Source organism: Hemiscyllium ocellatum, chromosome 7 (genome assembly GCF_020745735.1).
Source record: "Hemiscyllium ocellatum isolate sHemOce1 chromosome 7, sHemOce1.pat.X.cur, whole genome shotgun sequence".
In the NCBI taxonomy this organism is placed as follows: Eukaryota; Metazoa; Chordata; class Chondrichthyes; order Orectolobiformes; family Hemiscylliidae; genus Hemiscyllium; species Hemiscyllium ocellatum.
In genome coordinates, this window is record NC_083407.1 from 83,746,515 (window position 1) to 83,769,261 (window position 22,747).

At 38.2% G+C, this 22,747-nt stretch overlaps 1 protein-coding gene across 1 annotated transcript in view; it reads right to left on the reverse strand.

Annotated features, from left to right (window-relative positions):
• hecw2a (HECT, C2 and WW domain containing E3 ubiquitin protein ligase 2a) overlaps nt 1-22,747 on the reverse strand; it is a 339,242-nt gene that overhangs the window by 69,340 nt on the left and 247,155 nt on the right. The window contains exons 17-21 of the mRNA XM_060827390.1: nt 21,735-21,831; nt 16,587-16,670; nt 8,906-9,015; nt 7,097-7,217; nt 5,927-6,040 (exon numbers count right to left, since the gene is read on the reverse strand). Coding sequence (XP_060683373.1) covers nt 5,927-6,040; nt 7,097-7,217; nt 8,906-9,015; nt 16,587-16,670; nt 21,735-21,831 — 526 coding nt within the window. The remainder of the gene's footprint in view (nt 1-5,926; nt 6,041-7,096; nt 7,218-8,905; nt 9,016-16,586; nt 16,671-21,734; nt 21,832-22,747) is intronic.

Here is a 22,747-nt window from a genome sequence, read left to right on the forward strand (position 1 = left end):
GTATCCTATTCCTGCCTTATCTCCATAACCCTTGATTCCACAATCCTTGAGAGCTCTATCCAACTCTTTCTTAAATGAATCCAGAGTCTGGGCCTCCACTGCCCTCTGGGGCAGAGCATTCCACACAGCCACCACTCTCTGGGTGAAGAAGTTTCTCCTCATCTCTGTCCTAAATGGTCTACCCCGTATTTTTAAGCTGTGTCCTGTGGTTCGGCACCCACCAATCAGCGGAAACATGTTCTTATATAATCTTATATGTCTCAATCAGATCCCCTCTCAGTCTTCTAAACTCAAGGGTATACAAGCCCAGTCGCTCCAGTCTTTCAGTGTAAGGTAATCCTGCCATTCCAGGAATTGACCTCGTGAACCTACGCTGTACTCCCTCAATAGCCAAAATGTCTTTCCTCAAATTTGGAGACCAGAACTGCACACAGTACTCCAAGTGTGGCCTCACCAGGGCCCTGTACAGCTGCAGAAGAGCCCCTTTGCTTCTATACTCAATCCCTCGTTATGAAGGCCAGCATGCTATTAGCCTTCTGCACTACCTGCTGTACCTGCATGCTTACCTTCATTGACTGGTGTACAAGAACTACCCAATCTCTCTGTACTGCCCCTTTACCTAAATTGATTCCATTTAGGTAGTAATCTGCCTTCTTGTTCTTGCCACCAAAATGGATAACCATACATTTATCCACATTAAACTGCATCTGCCATGCATCAGACCACTCACCTAACTTGTCCAGGTCACCCTGTAATCTCCTAACATCCTCATCACATTTCACCCTGCCACCCAGCTTAGTATCATCAGCAAATTTGCTAATGTTATTACTAATACCATCTTCTATATCATTAACATATATTGTAAAAAGCTGCGGTCCCAGTACTGATCTCTGCGGTACCCCACTGGTCACTGCCTGCCAATCCGAAATGGAGCCGTTTATCACTACTCTTTGTTTCCTATCAGTCAACCAACTTTCAATCCAAGTTAGTACTTTGCCCCCAATACCATGCTCCCTAATTTTGCTCACTGACCTCCTATGTGGGACTTTATCAAAAGCTTTCTGAAAGTCCAGGTACACTACATCTACTGGATCTCCCTCGTCCATCTTCAGAGTTACATCCTCAAAAAATTCCAAAAGATTAGTCAAGCCATCTTTTCATAAATCCATGCTGACTCTGACCTATCCTGTTACTACTATCCAGATGTGTCGTAATTTCATCCTTTATAATAGACTCCAGCATCTTTCCCACCACTGAGGTCAGACTAACTGGTCTATAATTTCCTGCTTTCTCTCTCCCACCTTTCTTAAAAAGTGGTACAACATTAGCCACCCTCCAATCCGCAGGAACTGATCCCTAAAACTATCGAACTTCGGAAAGTAATCACCAACGCACCCACGATTTCTCGAGCCACCTCCTTCAGTACCCTGGGATGGAGACCATCAGGCCCCGGGGACTTATTAACCTTCAGACCTAACAGTCTCTCCAACGCCAATTCCTGGCAAATATAAATTCCCTTCAGTTCAGGTCCTTCAGCCACTGTTACCTCTGGGAGATTGCTTATGTCTTCTCCAGTGAACACAGATCTGAAGTACCAATTCAATTCTTCTGCCATTTCTTTGTTCCCCGTATTATATTCCCCTGTTTCTGTCTTCAAAGGCCCAATTTTAGTCTTAACCATTTTTTTGCCTTTCACATAACCTATAAAAACTTTTACTATCCTCCTTTATATTATTGGCCAGTTTACCTTCATACCTCATTTTTTCTCTGCGTATTTCCTTCTTAGTAATCCTCTGTTGTTCTTTAAAAGCTTCCCATCCCTGCGTTTTCCCACTTATCTTTGCTATGTTATACTTTTTCTCTTTTAACTTTATATGTTTCTTAACTTCCTTCGTCAGCCATGGCCACCCATGCCTCCTCCTAGGATCTTTCTTCCTTTTTGGAATGAACTAATCCTGCAACTTCTGCATTATACACAGATATATCCACCATTGTTCTTCCACTGTCATCCCTGCTAAGGTATTGCACCATTAAACTTTGGCCAGCTCCGCTCTCATAGCTCCAGAGCCCCCTTTATTCAACTGAAATATTGTCACTTCCGATCATACCCTCTCCCTCTCAAATTGCAGATTGAAGCTTATTGTATTATGGTTACAACTTCCCAATGGCTCCTTCACTTCGAGATCCCTGACCAATTCTGGTTCGTTGCACATTACCAGATCCAGAATTGCCTTCTCCCTGGTCGGCTCCAGCACCACCTGTCTAAGAATCCATCTCTGAGGCACTCCACAAAGTCTCTTTCTTGAGGTCCAACACCATCCTGATTCTCCCAGTCTACCTGCATATTGAAATCCCCCATAACAACTGTAGTCACATCTTTGCGACAGGCCAATTTCAGCTCCTGATTTAACTTACATCCGACATCCAGACTACTGTTTGGGGGCCTGTAGATAACTCCCAAGAGGGTCTTTTTACCCTCTTGTAATAATTGCATTATTACAATTATCTCAAGCACAGCAGTAAAAATACATCCAACCTTTAATCTATAACTTAATGACTGAAACAGAAAGTGCAGTCTTTTTTTGCGTGTGTGTTTCAAAGACCATAAATGAAATAATAGACTAGATTCCCTACTGTGTGGAAACAGGCCCTTCAACCCAAGAAGTCCACATCAACCCTCACACTACAGCATAGCAAATTCACCTGATCTGCACATCTTTGGATTGTGGGAAGAAACTGGAGCACCCAGAGGAAACCCACACAGACACAGGGAGAATGTGTAATCTCCACTCAGACAGTCGCTCGAGGCTGGAATCGAACCTGGGTCCCTGGTGCTGTGAGGCAGCAGTGCTAACCACTGAGCCACCATGCAACCCATAATGAAGGGACGTGTTCGTTGTTTCCCTACTTGGAACTGGATTCCCCAATGTTCATGCCCCTTTTAAGAGCCTGTGAACCACACCCACTTATGAAAGGGACCCAGTTCCATTAAATTTGAGATGGGGTTTTAGCCTGCCCACCCTCACAAGGGATCAAGCAAGGGTGGGCATGTCACACGGGGATTAATTGCACATATCCTTATTAGGTGCTAGTGAAAATTGTCAGAGATGGGAATGCAGGCAGAAATCCTGGAATCCTGCCCATCACATATAAAGCTTCCAGGTCATCCTGACTTAGTAAAATCTGAGCCAGAGGGTCATTTGGTACTATGTATAATTTATCATACAACTAAAAGCCCACTTTTACCTGACTATGCCAGCACAACGTTTTGATTAATGGTATACTACTGGATAAATGGACAACTTCTTTCTGTTACATGGATTTCAATGCTGAGTGCATCAGTCTTGGTACAACATAGCCTGTAATGGAGTAGAGTAACCCATGCAGCAACTAATGAATTTTCAAGTTTAACTGCGTACTTGGAAACTCTGGAAGTTACTGTTGAATTTCCTCCATAATATAAGACAAGTCCATTAGCCTCATTGTATTTTGTCAGAAGAAATCCAAGCCATTGGAAAATGTATCCTACAAACTACAATTTGTGGAAATTAAAGCTAAATTTAAATACCAGACTGCAGTTAAATACATAATTTACTCAACAGTAGAACCCACAATCAATGCACGTGTAATGTCACTTCATGTGTGTTTCTTAATGCAGTTCATTTGGGGCAGCATGGTGGTTCAGTGGTTAGCATTGCTGCCTCACAGTGTCACGGATGCAGGTTCGATTCCAGCCTTGGGTGACTGTCTGTGTGGAGTTTGTACATTCTCCCACAGTCCAAAGGTGTGCAGGTCAGGTGGATTGGCCGTGTTAAATTGCCCCATAGTGTACAGGCTAGGTAGGTTAACTACGGGGATAGGGTGAGGTGATCTTCAGAGGTTTGGTGCAGACTTGATGGGCTGAATGGTCTCTATCTGCACTGTAGGGATTCTATGATCTGCATATTAATGACTAAGGGTGCTTACACTGTAAGAAAAGCAAGTCTCTTTTCCATACAATCTACAGCAATACAGGTTTTGCTCAAGTGTTTTCATTTTTAATTAACTTTCAATGCAAATACAATTGATGATGTTATCGTATTCTATTAAAAAAATGTAGGTATGCCCATTTAAAAAAAATAACAAAACACAATAACAAAATAACAATTATTAAAGAACTCGGAATGCGTACAGATCCAATTAGATCGTGGATGTTTAGTTTGAGGTAACCGGTTTACATCAGTCCAATGAGATGAGAATATTTCTTTAATCTTCAACCAACTTGGAACTTTGTCACAGAACAGTGAAAAGGAAATTGAGCGTGAATTTGTAGATAGTTTTAAGAGATGCATATGCAGTATTATTTAGTCTCAAAATGGTCTCAGAGAGAAGGAATTAGTATGTCAAGACAGGTTTGTAGTGTGTTCAGTATGGTTTCCTTATCAATATGGTGCTACTCCAACAAGGAAGGAAGCACCAATTAACATGGTCTTGAAGTGGAGCAAGTGGACAACCTACCACTAGGGACAGTGACCAGAAAATAAATCAGTTCAATCTAAAACAAGTGTGATTAATAGAAGAGCTTAAGACAAAGGATAAGAACATTTAGAGCAAGGTGAAAAACAGCTTTACCCAGAATGAACATAAAGAAAATCAACAAATGCAATATGAATCAGAAATGAGAAATATTAAAACAGAAAATAGTAAAGGTACCAAACAAGTATAGTTGAGTAAGAAAAGAAAATTATTGAGTTTTTAATGAACGAATCAAGCAAGTAAACTAAGTCTCAGGGTAAAATAAACCTCACATACTGTACTTTGTCAACCTAAGATTTTTCCATTGTGTAGGACTGCAAGGGAGCACTAATTTGTTCTCGCTTATTGTTTTGAAACCAGCATCAATTTGCATATTACCACAAGATAGTGTCATTTTATTAGTGCTGGGTAAAGGAAACTTTGTTATGAGAGTACTTGATTGCTGTTATGTAAAAATACTTATGACAGGTGGAACTGATTAAGAAGTTTTTATTCACAATCAATTTTATTTCTACAACAATTAACATACGTGGGATTGTTTGGCTGGACTTTTATACCTTCTTCAACATCCCCCAGAAGTAGGTGTAAATTTGGGTGCCATGGAAATGATGCTGCGCCTACTACCTAGGAGAAAGTAAGGACTGCAGATGGTGGAGACGTCGATTCTCCTGCTCCTTGGATGCTGCCTGACCTGCTGTGCTTTTTTTGCGCCTACTATCTGCCAAGCTGAAAGTTCCCAAACGCAATGGCAAACTTTCCCCCATCCCCCACCCTCTTTGTGGGAGCCTGCTAGCCTAGCCCTGGTAAACCACCAGCTTTATTATGGCCAGGACCAAGCCAAGTGCACGATGACTCTACTTTTGGTGTTCGACTAGTTCTGGCAGAGGCCTCCATTCTCAGTAGTGTTGCTGGGACTAGAAAGTTACTGCTCATTTAATTAGCCAGCAACTCTCAGAATTGGGACCTCCCCCCTTAATGGGGACAGAGGTTTTGCTAATTAATGGTGCAACTTCAAAAAGGGCAAGGGCAGCAAAAACATGGAATATAACCACCTGCAAATTCCCCTCCAAGCCAGACACCATCCTAACTTGGAAATATATATCACTTTCACAGTCAATGGGTCAAAATTCGAGAACTCACTTCTTAATAGCATGGTGGGCATATCTGCTCCACATGGAGTGCAGCAATTGACGATGACTGCTTATCATCACCTTCTCAAGGGCAATTAGGGATGGACAATAAATGCTGGCCCAGCCAGCAATACCCACGTTCTGTGAAAGAATATTTTTTAACACTACTGCTGTGTCACCCAGCCAAATAGACATAGCTAACCTCCATATTGCAGCCAGAGTACTGACTCTGCATAAATTCCCAGCATATAAACACATTATTGATTTATTCACGTACTCACCCTTCCTCCCCAACAAATGTAACATAAAGTTTATTTCTTTGGAGATCTTTCCTGGAACAGCCCATAATCTGATTGAACGCATCTTCAAGCAAGTGATCTCTTCTGATGATCAACCTGAATTGCACAGAATTATCAAAATAAAGCAGTTTGTTTTTGAGTAAGAGCAAAACCAGCACAAACCATATATATCTAAATTTCAATTAAGGATGGCATATATCCTATAGCAGCGTAATGTTCCAGAGCTAGGAGTGTTGCAGCAAAGAACAGGTCACAGATTCATTCCTCCAGCATTCAACAATGTTCATTTCTGTTACCCACTTCACAACTACTTGAACCCAGTTGTTTACAAGAGAGAGGTTCGGAGAAAAATACTGAATGAAGGATACCTTACACTATACTTCCAGGCAACCTTCAATCTAATATCAGGGTGAAATCATGGGAGCAAATCACTTAACTACCTCTCAGGACAGGATAGTCAATAAGTGAAGGTTATACAAGGCATCAGAATGCCCGCATCCCCAATTTAACCTAGGTATGTTTTATATTAAGCACTGTCGAAATTTATTGGCTGAAATGTCTGTTTCCTTCAAGCATAATATGACAACTACTTATATTCATATAGCATCATTAACATAGTGAAACATCCCAAGACACTTCACAAATGCATATAAAACAAAGGACAACATCAAGTTAACTAAGGAGACACTGGGTCAGATGAACAAAAGCTTGGTCAATGAGATAGATTTTAAGAGGCATCTTAAAAAAGGAAAACATTTTTTAAATGGTGGAGTGTTGTAAAGAGGGCATTCCATAGCTTAGGATGTAAGCATCAGAAGGCATAAACACCAGTGGTGGAGTAATTACACTGAGGCACACATAAGAAAAATGCAGACTTCTCACAAGTTTGTACCCAGAGGAGATCACAGAGATCAGACTGGGCAAGACCAGGAAAGGATTGCTAAACAATGATGAGAATTTTAAATTCAACATGTTGTGACCAGGACTCTGTGTGCGTCAACAAAAACAATAGTGCACTGGAGACATCAGTGACAGCTACATCTTGTGAGTACAGAAAAAAAAACTTCTATTAAATTACATACATTTCTGAATAGTCCTAAAAATACAAATGTTAATACAATCATTTCTCAGCATTCCCGAGTATTGACTCACTTTAACTTTCCTGGTCCTTGTCCATAACCTTTTGTTTCCAATTTCCTGTAGAAGTTTCTGAGTTTAGCTTCAAAGTCCCTCTTATATGGAGCTGGAGCTCGAGCGTTGGCACGTTGGGTTCCTGCAAACAGCAATATTTATAATTTGGCAAAGGAAACTCTTTCTCCTCAAGCAAACAAAATTGATTTTATCATAATATGTGGAACCATTATTAATGTGCAGCAGCAAGTTTAACAACAAATATAAGGAAAGCATTTCCCATTGCATTTTCTACAAAGTTGTAACACCCTCGAGGATCACATCTAATTCACTTAAATTGGCTTCTTGTCAAGATTCCAGCACAAAATATCAACCTACCTTTCACTGTCAGAGAGAGAAAAATTACATACATTTCCAACATACTTGTGATTTTTGATTAGATTCCCTACAGCATGGAAACAGGTCCTTCGGCCCAACAAGTCCACACCGACCCTCTGAAGAGCAACCCACCCAGACCTATTCTCCCTGACTAATGCACCTAACACTATGGGCAATTCAGCATGGCCAATTCACCTCATCTGCACATCTTTGGACTGTGGAGGAAACCGGAGCAAACCCACGCAGAGAGTGTGCAAACTCCACACAGACAGTCGCCCGAGGCTAGAACTGAACCCAGGTCTCTGGTGCTGTGCGACAGCAGTGCTAACCACTGAGCCACCGTGTCACCTCATTGTCAGATAGAGAAAAATTACACATATTTCCAACATCTTCTAATATACTTGTGATTTTTCTAATATATCATTGGTTCTGAATAAGAATACAAGAGAATGCTCCATAACAAAGAAGGAATTTAGTCTCTTCTAACCTAACAACTGAGCAAGACACAGATGACTCGATTCATCTATAAATTGTGTTTGTGACAAGAAATATACAGAGGGCAGGCCTTAGATCAGCAAAGAAAATCTGATTAAATGGCTTTGATTAATTTTACTCTTATTTCCCAGTGTGCTTAGAATTGATTCCACAACCACTGTTTAAACATCATATTTGAAGATAAATTTTATGTTTCTTCACACATTAACAAATACCAAACTTGTACTTCCCAGGTGAGAAAGGTTTGGATACATTATTCAAAGTAAAATATAAATGGAAATAGCAACCCTAATAGGGCCTACCTAAAAGCATTTTGTAGAAAAACACAGTCTTAAAACTCTCAACTTACTTTCACTTCAAGATTCAAACACTGCAGTGGATCAAAGCCAATCTTTAATTAACAATGTAAACCTATTCATGTGTGGCTGACAAGTGGGAGACCCTCATTTTATTCATAACACACAGAAATAACATTATGAGGACAGATTTCACATTTCAGTTAATCTTCTAATCCTCTTCAAGTAGTTTGCAATATCACCAGATTCCATTCATTCTCCTATTTAATTAACTTCAGAAAAGTATCAGTGTTAATGTCATGAGCACAGGTAATTAATATATAGAGCTCAATGACTCATGACTAATTAAGATTTCTTATTGCTTAATTCCTTGGATTGCAATTTTTACCATCTCTTGGAATTTTTCCCTCCAAACCCTTCATATCTCTCCTCTTTTATTTGATTGCTTTTCCCTTTGAATTTTTACAGTTTATTTCTTTAGAATTTATGTAACAGTTATGGCTTAAACACAAATAAGCAAGTTAATAAGCATGGGTGAGGTATTATTAAAAGATTATCAGTGCTATTACAAAATACCAACATGGAAATATTGTTCTTGCTTTTACATTCTATTACAGTTTCTCATTCTAATCATTACATGGTCAGATGATGTGTCATTTACCTGGGGAGTTCTGAGGTGATGACACAGGGGAACCACGTGGAGATTGGCAATAAGTAGGATGAAGTAAGGCGTGTGGTGGCACATAGGACATAATCTCATCTTCAAACAAACTGCCCATGATAGAAACCAAAACATAAATAATTATTTTTAAAATGTCAACTTCTCTTACATTATTTATATTGTTTACATTAGTATCATCCTTTCTTACAAAGTTAAATTTTCAGTCTACTGTTGTCATGCTTCACTACATTTCTATTTTAAGCTTAATATAATAGTTCATATTAATTTGGAAGCAGGTAATAAATAAGTCTCAAATTCAGAGGAGGCATGAGGTGATTGTTTGATATCCTAGGCCAAACTTATTCCTCAATCAGTACCATCAACAACTTATTATCTGGTCATTGCAATTTTTGGAACTTGCTATGCACAGATCATTTGCTACATTACATCAGTGGCTACAATTCTACAAGAAAATTTGTCACCGCCAGTTAACTTAAAGTTATGAAAGATGCTACAGAAAATAATATTCTTTCAATTTTTCACATAATTTTAAAAATTATTTGTTGATATCTTCATTTTTAATGAGATAACTATAGATCGTAATGGGAACAATGTTCATCTGAAACTTAAGATAGTCATCTTTATATTGACTCTTTAGAAAAGGTATAATCGGCACGCGAGATATATAACGCTTTTTTTATTGAAAAACAACTCTCTTATGTCTAAGAGAATAGCAAGGCAAATGAAACATTTGTTTAATCTCCTAACATTATTACACTGGTGAATAGACTCTCTAACATCAAATCATGTTGACCTGTTAATGTTAATCTAGCTTCACATATCTCCTGTGCCTCACTCTGTCTAAGCACTCTATAATCTGTATATCCTTGCTTACTACAACCTGCTTGGACTGCTCACAAACAAAGCTTTTCACTGTACTTAGGTATACATGGCAATAAATCAAATCAAATCAAATACAATTTGCCTTTCTGTGCAAAGCTATCAGCTATAATAACAGAAATAAAACATACTAAAATGAAAATTAACTATTAATTTATGTAATTAGGATTTGCTACTGTGTACTATAAATGAACAAAACCAAAGTACAAATCATGGTCTGTGTGAGATATTATTTATCGTTCACATTGCTCAAGACACACTGATCCAAATGGGATGTAAGAAGAGTTACTTGTTTCATTTTTTTAGGTGTAAAGAGAAAATAACATTTGTTTGAATGGCAGAATTTTCAGAATTCAAAACACTGATTAGAAAATATGTAGTTATGTTCACTCTTCTCATCAATAATGGTGTTCAACACTGAGTGTAGTTTGCTGGAACTTTAAATGGGGAGGTGCATACCTGTGGAATATTCCAAATGCACAAACATCTCTTGCCTTATTAAATTGTCCAACTTCTGGTTAAAAATAAATAAGCTGTGCTGTTGCACAAAAGAAGTCTTGTGATATTTTGGATTTTGCCTTTTAGAGACATAGAGTCACACAGCACGGAAATAGACCCTCCTGCCCAACTCATCCATGCCAACCAGGTTTCCTGAACCAAACTAGTCCCATTTGCCTGAATGTGCCTCATATCCTTCTAAACATTTCCTATTTACGTACCTGTCCAAATATGTTCTCAATGTCATAATTGTGTTCCTCTCTATTCCTTCCTCTAGCAGCTTGTTGCCTATATGCACCACTGTCTGCATGAAAAATTTTTAAATCTTTCTCCTCTCACCTTAAACCTATCCTTTTAGGTTTGGACTCCCCTACCTTAGATCTTAGCTATTCATTTTATCTATGACCCCCATAATTTTATATGCTTCTTATGCTCCAGGGAAAAAGTCCCAGCTGATCCAAGCTCTCCTTATAACTCAAACTCCGCAGTCTTCTTGTAAATCTTTCTTGCACTCTTTCCTGTTTAATAACATCCTTCCTACAGCAGGGTGACCAGAATTGTACATACTACTTTAAATATGGCCTTACAACTGTCTTGTACAGTTATAACATGATGCCTTAACTCCTATGCTCAATGCTCTGACTAATACCTTCTTCTGTCTACCTGTGACTCCACTTTCAAGGAAGTATGTACCTATACCCCTAGGTTTCTCTGTTTGACAACACTCCCCAGGGCCCTACAGTTAATTGTGTAAGTACTGACCTAGTTTGTCTTGCCAAAATGCAACACCTCACATTTATCTAAATTCCATCTGCCATTCCTCAGCCATTGGCCCAGTTGATCAAGATCCCATTGTGTTTTTGGATAACCTTCTTCACAGTGCATTATACCATCGATTTTGGTGTCATCCATGAACGTACTAACATATCTCCTACATTTCATCCCATTGTGTTTTTGGATAACCTTCTTCACAGTGAATTACACCATCGATTTTGGTGTCATCCATGAACGTACTAACATATCTCCTACATTTCATCCAAATCATTTATATAAATGACAAATAAAGTGGACCCAACATCAATCCTTGTTGCATGCTACAGGCCACCAGTCCGAACAACTACGCTCCATCTCCTACCTTCAAGCCAATTTTGTAAACAATTGGTTAGCTCTCTGAGACTCATGTAATCTAATCTTACTAACAATTCTACCAGGCGGAACCTTGTCAAAGGTCTTGCTAAAGCCCGTGCAGACAACGTCTATTGCTGTGCCTTCATCTTGGTCACCTCTTCAAAAAACTAAATCAAGTTTGTGAGACACAATTTCCCATGACCAAAGCTATGCTGACTATCCCTAATCAGTCCTTGTCTTTCCAAATGCATGTGGATTCTGTCTCTCAGAATACCCTCCAACAATTTACCCAACACTGACATCAGGCTCACTAATCTAAAGTTCCCTGGCTTTTCGTTACAGTCTTTCTTAAATAATGGCACAATATTAGCTGCCCTCAGTCTTCTGGCACCTCATCTGTGGCTATCGATGATACAAAAATCTCTACTTGGGGCCCCGCAGGTTCTTCCCTAGCTTCCCACAATGTCCTGGGATACACTTGATCAGGTCCTGGAGATTAATCTACCTTTATGACTTTTAGGACTTCTAGCACCTATTCTTCTTCAATACAAAGTCAAATCAATATCACCTACTCTCAATTAACTCTGAAGCTGTCCTAGTTCACTCTTAAAGGGATATGCATTTCTAACATTGACTCTTTTCTGCTTTAAATCTGCCATAATTACTCCTGTCCTCAAAACTCCAACCTTGACCCCAGTGACGTTGCAAATGAATATCCCATCAAATAGTAACTAGGGAGTTAAGAGAAGGAGTAATCCATTTAGCTGTTTGAGCTTGCTTCCCCATTCAGTAAGATCATGGCTGATCGTAGTCTCAATCCCTCTGTCTGCCTCCCATAATCTTTGACTCTCTTGTCAACAAAATCAATCTAACTCAACTTTGAATAAATTCAATAAACCAGCCTCCACTATTTACTGGGGAAGAGAATTCCACAGACTAATGATACTCTGGGAGAAAAGAGCTTCTATTCATCACTGCCTCAAAAATGAAACCTTTTATTCTTAAACTATGTTGCCCAATTTTCGTCTCCAACAAGGGGCAACATTCTTTCAGCATGCACCCTGCTAGGACCCCTCAGGATTGTACATATTTCAATAAGATCATCTCTCATTCTTCTGCATTCCAATGGAAATTCTAACTTGTTCAAACATTCTTCAAAACATAAGCTCTTCATCGCAGGAATGAATTGAGTGAACCTTCTTTGAAAAGCTCCTCATGCAATTTTATTCTTGTTCAAATAAGGAGACCATAACTGTATACATCACTCTACATGTGATTTTACCAAAGCCCTGCTTAGCTGCAATAGTATTTCCCCTGCTTTTATTTTATGCTCCACTTGAAATAAACACAACATCTCATGTGCCTTCCTAATCATTCGCTGTACTTGCAAATTAACAAACAAACTCCAAATTCCCTTTTCTCGCTGAAGTGTGTTTGGCTCCCAAATCCATACCAATTTTCAGGAAGTCCATGTTTGAATCCTTCCAATCAGATTTCTGATCTGTCACTGTACTGGAATGGCTCTTATGAAAGGTACAAATTATGTAACTATGACAAAGAGATAGGCCCCGCTGGACTTCCTGCACAATACTCCTACATGTCACACCACAGCGCCTATAAGATTTTGCCCATAGTAAACAAAACATAGTTTATTACATTTCGATAACCATTCACATGTTTGAAGAATGTGGTGTAGATTATTAAAGAGGCTCTTAGGAAAACCTAGTCTTGGACAACAATTCAATGCATCTTTTAACTAAGTTTCAGGCATCAAGGTGAGATTCTTACTAAGCAGTGGTGAGTTGGCTATTAAGGGGATTATTGCTTGTCATCAGCCTTGTACTACAGATCTCACTTCATTAATACACAGTTTTCTATTGTGCTATCCAACACAAGCAAACTAGATGCAGAGAGTGCTCGATATAGAAACCAGATGTGATGATTCCAGTTCTTCACTTTCTCCAAAAGATTTCCATGTTCTCGAGGCACATATCATAGTCACTGGCCATATGCCCATTCCACATCCATGGATGCTAGCATTCCACATGTGCTAACCTCTTGGTGTGGAAGGATATACTGGCACCATTTCTTTATTCATGCTTCCCCTGTGTTATTTGCAACAGGGTTAATTTACAGATTTTGTTTCATTGAACTCAAATTCCACCATCTGCCATGAGAGGATTTGAACCCAGATCCCCAGAACGTTATCTGGGTCGCTGGCTTAACAGTCCAGCAATAATACCACTAGGCCATTGCCTCCCCTCAATAAATAATGACAAATTTGTCTATGTGTCATTTGTGCAAAGCAATTAATTGAACAATCCATTCAGTAAATGGATGTTATTGCCAGTGGCAACATTGGAAGGGAACAGTTGATTTTGCGATCCCTGGCTTTGAAGAGTGATTGAAATTCCTTCGTCCTGGTTCCTTTTGCAAATGGCTGGCTGGCAGCACTCAGAATAAAGGCAGAATATGTTTCCTTTCTTTGCTTCAGTGTAGGGGTTTTTAATGGCTGCTCTCAAAGTTGTGACCTTCATAGCATACTAGTGCACACTGGGATGTCAGGCCACGAACCAACATAGACTAAAGTTAGAGTTCACTTCTAACTTGTGTCCCTGTATATTTCTGAAAGGAGAAAATGTAAAAATGTCTCTCGCACAGACTGCTATCTTCTTTTGCCAGTATGTCTAATATACTCATGGGTATTTACAATTCAGTGTTGCATTGCTCCCTTTTATGTCTATCCCTTTGAAGCTTCCTTGACACCTTGTTAAGTATGACACACCAGGGTCACCCAACCCAGACGTCCATTGAGTATACATCCACAGTCACTTTGGCTGCAGATCTTCTTCTGAAAATCATATGTTGGTATTAAAGATTAATGTGGTCATAGGTTTAATATGGTCATACTGTCCATAGTATTGATAGAAACTGAGCCTTGGTTGAGAAAATGCTGTCTACAGTCAACAGGAGCACAACTGCAAGATCCAGGGGCATTACACTTCATGTTAAATGTACGTTACAAATGTATGTTACATGCATTTTCTTGTGTAATCTCCAACACAAGGAATATCAAATTGTAGAAAAACTATATGTACCTCACAATCATGAATTCTCACTCCTGAGTAAAAAGTTGTACATTGATTTCAATCACATTCAATAGGTGAAAGTTGATAAACTACAAGAAGTCAAAGGTGGTAGAATATTTTATAGTGCTTGTTATGGACCACACCAGATACCCTCAAAATATTTCAAGAAAGTAGTCCAGATTCTAACTTTGCTAGCTGTTTTAAGCAGGTGTAACACGGATATTCCAGGAATGATGGAGCTAACCCAATTACTTAGTTTTATACAAGTAATTCATTTGCAATATTACCAAACAAAACACAAATAAAAGAGAACGGAATATAGAACAACTTCAACTATCCGAAAACCCAACAGACTAACCTAACTTAATTATGCTGTTCCAAATTCTTGCAACAATCCCAATAAACATCCCTTGGCAAAAAAAGTAAAATCAAACACAGGGTCTTACAGGAGAGAGAGATATGGCAGAGATATTCAGCATAGAATTCCTTGTTCCAAGTAGCTGTTTCTTGGAGCAGCAGCCTGGCTGACTGATTGTCTGCTTTCAGTGAACAGACAGGCTGCTAAAAACCAAACCAAACCAAACCTGAGCTGAGAGAACTGGCCACTTCACTTTCATTACACGTGTTTTTTTTTAACTCGAAAGCCTTCTCTCTGAGGTAGTATCTGTTAGCTTTAATCAAATTCGCTCTACAATCCTTCAATCTTAGACTTCCCAGAATCACTGCTTCTATGACCTCTTTGAAAATAAAAAGCCAAGGACAGCATGACCTTGTTAAAGGAACAGCATCATCACAGGCTCCATCAACTTATAGTAGAATATCAATGATGAACAGAAATCCCAGAGGTCAGCTATGTTGGAATAAAGGAAATATTGGATTTTTATCCCTTCATGGGATCTGGACATTTTTGGCCATCCTTAATTGTCCTTGAACTGGTTGATTTGCTAGGTCATTTCGGAGGACAGCTAAGAATGAACCACAATGCTGTTCAGCTGGATTCACGTCTAGACCAGGTAAAAGGCAGCACATTTTGTTGTGTAAAGGACATCAATGAACCAGACTTGACCACACAGACCCATAGAGAACATATACCTAGAAGGTATTGATAGCATCACAGACAACTCCAGCTAAAATCATCGTCTAGCTAAAACCAGAATATCCAGAGCATTTGAAAATGCAAAAAAGCATGCATAACTGTTTAACCTTTGTCACATCCAATAAAAGAATCTTTCACTCACCTACTCTAATGTCCATTCTGTCAAATTCATTGGTAGTACATGTAGAAAGTAACCATTCTAATGGTTAGGCTGGCAGCAGGAGATATGAATGCATACAACAGGTAATTTATAACTCAAAACAAAAGGACAATTTTAAACTACTTTACAGAATGTATCATCTCAAATTCCTCAAGCTTCCAATGGGAAATCTCAGAGATTTGATATTATGAAATTAACACTATCTAATTTTATAATTAGCTGTTTGAACCGTCAATATTTATTGTACACATTTTGAAAGTCACTGCCATACTTAAAGTGGGTTGTCTTTTCTCAGGCCATCCCTTTGTCATGTTCTATCAAAACTGAAGAAGTAAGCAGTTACATAACTTTCATATCTACTCTGACACAGGCTAACCAAGTTTGAAGAGAGACAGAGTATCTTTTTTTCCTCAAATCTAACTTAAAACAATTGGATTTTAGTTCACTATTTGTTCATGTTTTGAAACTCAGATCAGAAATTCAGCCAGCAGGGACTAAGGGGTCATGCTGACAATCTAACTATCTGTAAAGCCCTTTTCAATATACCAGTCTCAATTAAACTGTAACTTTAAAGTTGGTTAGATGATGTATGTTATTCAATAATCATGTTTTAATCCAGTCAATACAAAGCGCGAGAGGGACATTTAAACTTTGACACAATGTACAACATCGAGAGCATGCTGCTGGAACAGCACAGCAGGTCAGGCAGCATCCGAGGAGCAGGAGGTCGACATTTCGGGCATAAGCTCTTCATCAGGAATCACATCTCTTTCACAAGGTACATTCAGCAGTCACATGTGATGCACATACCTTAATAGCATAACAAGATCTGCATCACTGGATAAGCGCCCCAATCCACTAGTTCCCTCGCTCCTGATAAACTGGATCTTCTCCCTATGGAAGTATTCAATTAATTGAATATTATTCATTGAAAACTACAATGCAATATATAACATGAAGACTTTGAAAAGCCCAAAATAGACAAGGCAAAACTTTGTGATGATCACACCTAGGTCTGTCATCATCGTTTTATCAAGGTGGTTTAACACACTAATGGCTCGCAAGTTACTTATTTCAGTATCTTGTGTGCAACCTATCAAGAGGGGATTTCCATTGCTTCCTTCCGCTAATGCCAGTTTTGTTTTCGGCACCTAACCTCAGGTAGCAAAATCAACCAATGCAATCACACATTTTATGGTACTGATGACAAATCTGTGCTGAATTAAAATTGGCTGTCCCTTCTGCTGTATTTTTGCACCAGTGTAACTCAGCATTTTAACAGTTAGTCTGATTCAACCACTTACTTTCTAAGTTTTTAATTGCTTAAATTAGTGAAAATACAATCACTGTACAATTCAAAAAGAATTCACAAAATGAATCATACTGGTTGTTGTGACAAAATGAGGAGGAGTACTTCAGTTTTCCTCTTTTTTTAACCTTTCTCAGTTGGTCAATTACATTTTCAGCACATAGCTATCACACTTCAATTAAATCTGTAGTTAATGAGATTTTTTAAATGAGCCAATTACAAGGTTTTCTTGAGAGAAAGAAAGGGGAATCTTGTCTCCTACTAACACTGAGGCAAGATAAAATCTCAACATCAATTACACACAAACACAAATAATACTTTTAAAAGGGGAGACTGTCTGTTATGAGATAGAATAAAGGCTGCACAGCTTAAAAGTCTTTCACCCTTGAAGTGTTACCGTTTTAACGTGGAACCACAGTTGTTTAGTTATTGAGAGGCAGAATCAGCAGAGATAAAGTCTATAAATATCTTGGAGTTCTTGATAAAAGGTTGTTTATTCAATTTCTGTTATGTCTGAATGCAACTTTCTATGTGATGAGAGAAATAGAGCTATTCAATTCTTGCTAATAAATCAATTTACATTCTCTCTGCTCTGCTGCTTAAAAGCAACTATTGAAATATAGTTCAGTGTATATTCCTGAGTCCAGCCTCACTGTCTTTCCAGACTGGCTAACTGGCAGGCAAACCTTTCATCTCCCAGTGATTAAATTGTCATGCAAGTGTGAATTAAAACAAGAGATTCAGATCCTGAGTGTCTTGGTGTCCTACTCAGTTACCTGGTTTCAATGTCTTTATATAAGTGGGTAATTTCAGTGCAAACATTTTTTTTAATTCCACATTGGTCTCCTCGACTTGCCTCAGGCTGTGATCAGGTGATGGTCACAGCTAATTCATGTTAGTATTTAATCTATGAGAGATCTCGGGTATAACAATCAAATAATAAATACTAAAATTTAATTATCCATATTTACTGCTATTGTAACATGGTATACTTACTTCACTGAACACCATCTGAACAATCTGGACAGTATAGGCAGGGAGAAATTGTTCCTGCTTTGAAGGGATCAAGAACCAAAGGCAACCAATTTGGGTGACTGACAAAGGAAGTAATGGCAAAACGAGGCAACTTTTTTTCTCATGAAGTGAACAGATGGAATCTGGAACACACTACCCAGATAGACTTAATTGCGGCTTTGAAAATGGAACTGCACAATCAATTTCAAGAGAAAAGATTTTCAGGGTTATGGAGAAAAAGAGGGAATGGGACGAACTGAGTTGCTTTTCCATAGAGTTAGTTAGAGTTAGTTCCATTGACATAATGGAAGAAATGGCCTTCATCCATGTTGTAGTCAATTTATGATACTATTCTCCAATTGCATTATATTATGCTGGGCAAGAGATCAAATGCAAGGTTTCATATTCACAATCTGCATCTCTACCCAAGATAACCTTGAACAGTATGTTTCAGAACAGAAAAACTGCTCTTTCATTCAGAAGTGTGATGTGGAATTGATGGTCCAGATACGTATTTTATAAAACGGAGAGACTGTAACATTTGCAACTTAAGTGACAGGATACATTCCATCTCGTTGTGAGATTTGTAGCGTATGTGACAGAAAATGATGAAATAAACATCCAAGATGGCAAGGCCAACTTTATATGATAAAATAAGACAAAATGTAAACTACACATTCTCACTTTTCACCATAATTTTTGTCAAGGTGTTTTTAGATCAGCAGCTTTTACACACCAAAGATGCTGGAGAAACAGGCTATTCAGCCAAACCAATGTATACAACAAACTTCCAATATTTGATCTACACATTATTGCAAATACATGATCCATCTTTTTAAAAATTCAATCGTTCTTATTCATTATTAGTCTTCTTCGTTTGTGAGAAACTACACTATTTCCACCAAGGTAGAACTGCAACTAACAGACTAAGCAATTCTCTTCCTATTTTCATAATCAAATATCCTTTGTGGATATCCAAAAATCTTTCAAGTTGCTGTGGCTTCTTTTTATGAAGCATTTTCATTGATACATAATGGCGTCTGATGATAAACAATGGATGATCTCCACTATCTAACTGAGTGCAAGGAAAATTAATTGTTGCTCAGATAAGGTCAATTCCTGCCTGGATTTCATAGACTCACTGTGCAAAATAAGTAACTTCCAGCAGTGGACTAAAGCAATTGAAGATCAGTACGGCATAAATTGTCAAATGGTACATGCTTCCCTTAAAAGTAAACTAGCAATGTTGCTAATCAAAGTTAGCTGGAAACCATTCAATTGATAACTTCTGCCCTTACGTTTTTTTTTGTTACTGTGCATTTCAGTTTTAATACAATTAGCTCACAATCACTTAGAATCAACGAGACACTTACAGAACATCACTAACTGAAACAAAATATCCTTAATTTTTACTTTTAAATTGTTAAGTAAAATATTGCTCCTCTTCTTTTTTCTATGCATGGGTCTGTTTATTTGGAAAACCATTATAACCACTTAGTTCACCTAAATGCTAGATGTGGACTGGATGGGGAAAGGGCAAGAATCAGCACATAGAGATTGGCAGAACCTTTGAAGTACAGTGAATTCTAACTGGGGCACAGCTATATTCATGAGTGTATGTCTGAAGTAACACAAATGATCACAGTAATTTGCATGTTGTGACACTTCCAAATAAAACAGATAAAAATGCATTATGAGTAAAGTTCCTTGGAAGAAAAGATACAGAGCTGCTCTTGCACACACATTATACATAAACTTTCCAATCTATTGTTCTTTTTTGGTGCATTTCTCCTTAACAATTTCACAATCAAATTTTTCACACATTAAGGATATTTTGTTTACATCACAATGATTCTGTAGTGTCCCATTGCCTGTCCATGTAAAGTGCAGGTAAAATTTGAACAACATGAGCACATTTCCAGCAGCCTGTGAAAATTAGTGTCACAGAGTCATATAGCAAAGAAACAGACCCTTTGGTCCAACTAGTCAATGTTCCCAAACGGAACTTGTCCCACCTGCCTGCACTTAGCCCATATCCCTCCAAACCTTTCTTATTCATGAACTTATCCAAAGATCTTTCAAACATTGCAACAGTACCTATATCCCCCACTTTGTCTGGCAGTTCATTCCACACACGCAACATTCTGAGTGTAAAAAAGTTTCACCTCATTATTAGATCTTTCTCCTTGCACCTTAAAAATATGCCTCCTAGTTTTGGATTCCACTACCCTAGGGAAAAGACCCTTGTCATTTACCTTATCTATGTCCCTCATGATTTTATAAACCTCAATAATGTCATCCCCCAGCCTCCAACACTCCAGTTCTTTTTCATAGAATTCATAGAAACCCTACAGTGTAGAAACAGGCCCCTTGGCCCAACAAGTCCACACTGACCCTCTGGAGGTGTAATCCACCCAGACCCATTCCCCCTACCCTATATTTACCCTTAACTAATGCACCTAAGCTACGCATCACTGAACACCATGGGCAATATAGCATGGCCAATCCACTTAACCTGCACATCCTTGGATTGTAGGAGGATACTGGAGCACCCAGAGGAAACCCATGCAGAGACAGGGAGAATATGCAAACTCCACACAAACAGTCGCAAGTACTATATTTGTTGTCTGCCTTATAATTGTTTGTCTAAAGCAATGAATTCAGATTTGGCAAAGTCCTTTCAATCAGCATTGTTAATAATACAGATACTTTTGCATAATATTTCACAATTTGCTGATGGCACCAAATCATGTTGCCACATAAAAAGGACTTTTGAAATGGAAATACGAAATATGCTATAACACAAAAAGTAATTAATCACAGGTCATCTAAAGTATCTAAAAGCATTTATAATTAAGGGTGCATCTCAAGGGCATCTCAGAATAAATCTGAGAAAGGTCATACTGCTATTACACAGAGGTTAAGTATGACATATAATATACAAAATAAGCCACCTCTAAAAGAAGAGATGATTGAGTGGAAAGATGGTCAATTTTTAAAATGTAAGAGAATGATTATGATATTGCAAGCATATTACAGAGAATTAGACAAAGAAATATAACAATAACAGAATGAAACATCACTTAAGATCAGAAAAATTTCCCTCAAGATTTTTTATATCGAAAAATTCAGATAAAATAATGGCTATGCATAGAAAGTGTCAATTAAGGCAGTCAAAGACTTGCTGATTAACACCTCTTTAAAAGGATTTGGAGGTTCTGGTTAGAATGGAATCAAAATTAAGGATAAATTGAAATGATTCAATACCGCTATGACAGACTTGTCAAAGAAATCAACTAGTCAAGGATGTATAATATATCATTAATAATAGTAATAAGGTAACAAGTGCTTGCATTTTGCCCTTGAGCCTTTCGGATCAGACCGTGTGCAAAGCCTTTTCTTTAATGCGTTGGATGGATTCCATGAGGTGGTGTGCTGGGTTAAATGGTGTTCATCCCCCATCTTTCCTATGTCCTGAACATAATGTCCCACATAACTGAGAATTTGTCCTGGAAAATTCCTATGAAATATTGCAGTATAGATGCAAGGTCTAAGTTATCAGGGAAGAATGAACAGAAGAAAAACATACAGCATGACACAACCAGTACCACCACTTCGACAATCAATGGGATTACCTGAGTGAGTGATTCCTGATAAGGTCTGGCTGGCGCTCTTGAAGAATTTCAAAGATGTTTGGTTGACGCAGAAATGCTACAATTTTATCATTGTAAGCTGAAAACAACAGAATATCTCATCAAGACAGGGATTAGAAAATAGAGAATGCTGAACTAATCAACACATTGGGGTTGTTGAAATGATCAAACAATTAGAGATTGATCCATATGATTTGCTTAAAAGTAAAATTACAACTTCATTGAATCATATTATCTGAAGGCATGTGAACAAAATTAAGATGTATGTGATGTCGAATGGCATCCCCCTCTACCTCTGGTTTTCTCTGCTTGTCGACACATGGTTTTCTCAGTGAAAGGGAGAATTGGCTTTTGCTGGAGAGAACATCTGCATTGTGAAGGGAAAACAAGGCTGCACAAAGGAAATGCTTCCTTTAATGCCCTGGTCAATATGTAAAATTCACCACGTGGGAATGAAGATAGAAACTACTGTCCTACTATTCTGTGTTACCTATAATACTGAGTGAGTATTCTGTGCAGTTTGCCGAGAAAATTCATATGCCTGATAGTAGGAATTGGAGACAATTAGTCAATTAGTTACATTCCATTTCATCCAAAAACAAGCGAAGCACAAACAAGTTGGTTGTCATTTAACCCAAATATTTTATAATTAGTTTCATGGAACAACAACGTAATGAAAGAGATTTTGAATTATTATTAAAGTACCTGCAAAAAGATCATAACCATAAAGATTATGCAGTAGACTTATCCAGAATGCAACTACTAAAGCCAATATTTCCTATTTAATGACGAGAATTAGCGTTTGAATTTGCTGGACTATCAAACATTAGAGCAGGCCATTTGATGAGATCATGGCTTATCTGATAACCAACCCCACCTTCCAGCCTTATTCCCAAAAACAATTGATTCCTTTACAGTCTATCAGCCTTGAATAAACCTAATGACTCAGCCTCAACACTTGTCTGAAGTAAAGAAGTCCACAAATTCACTAACCT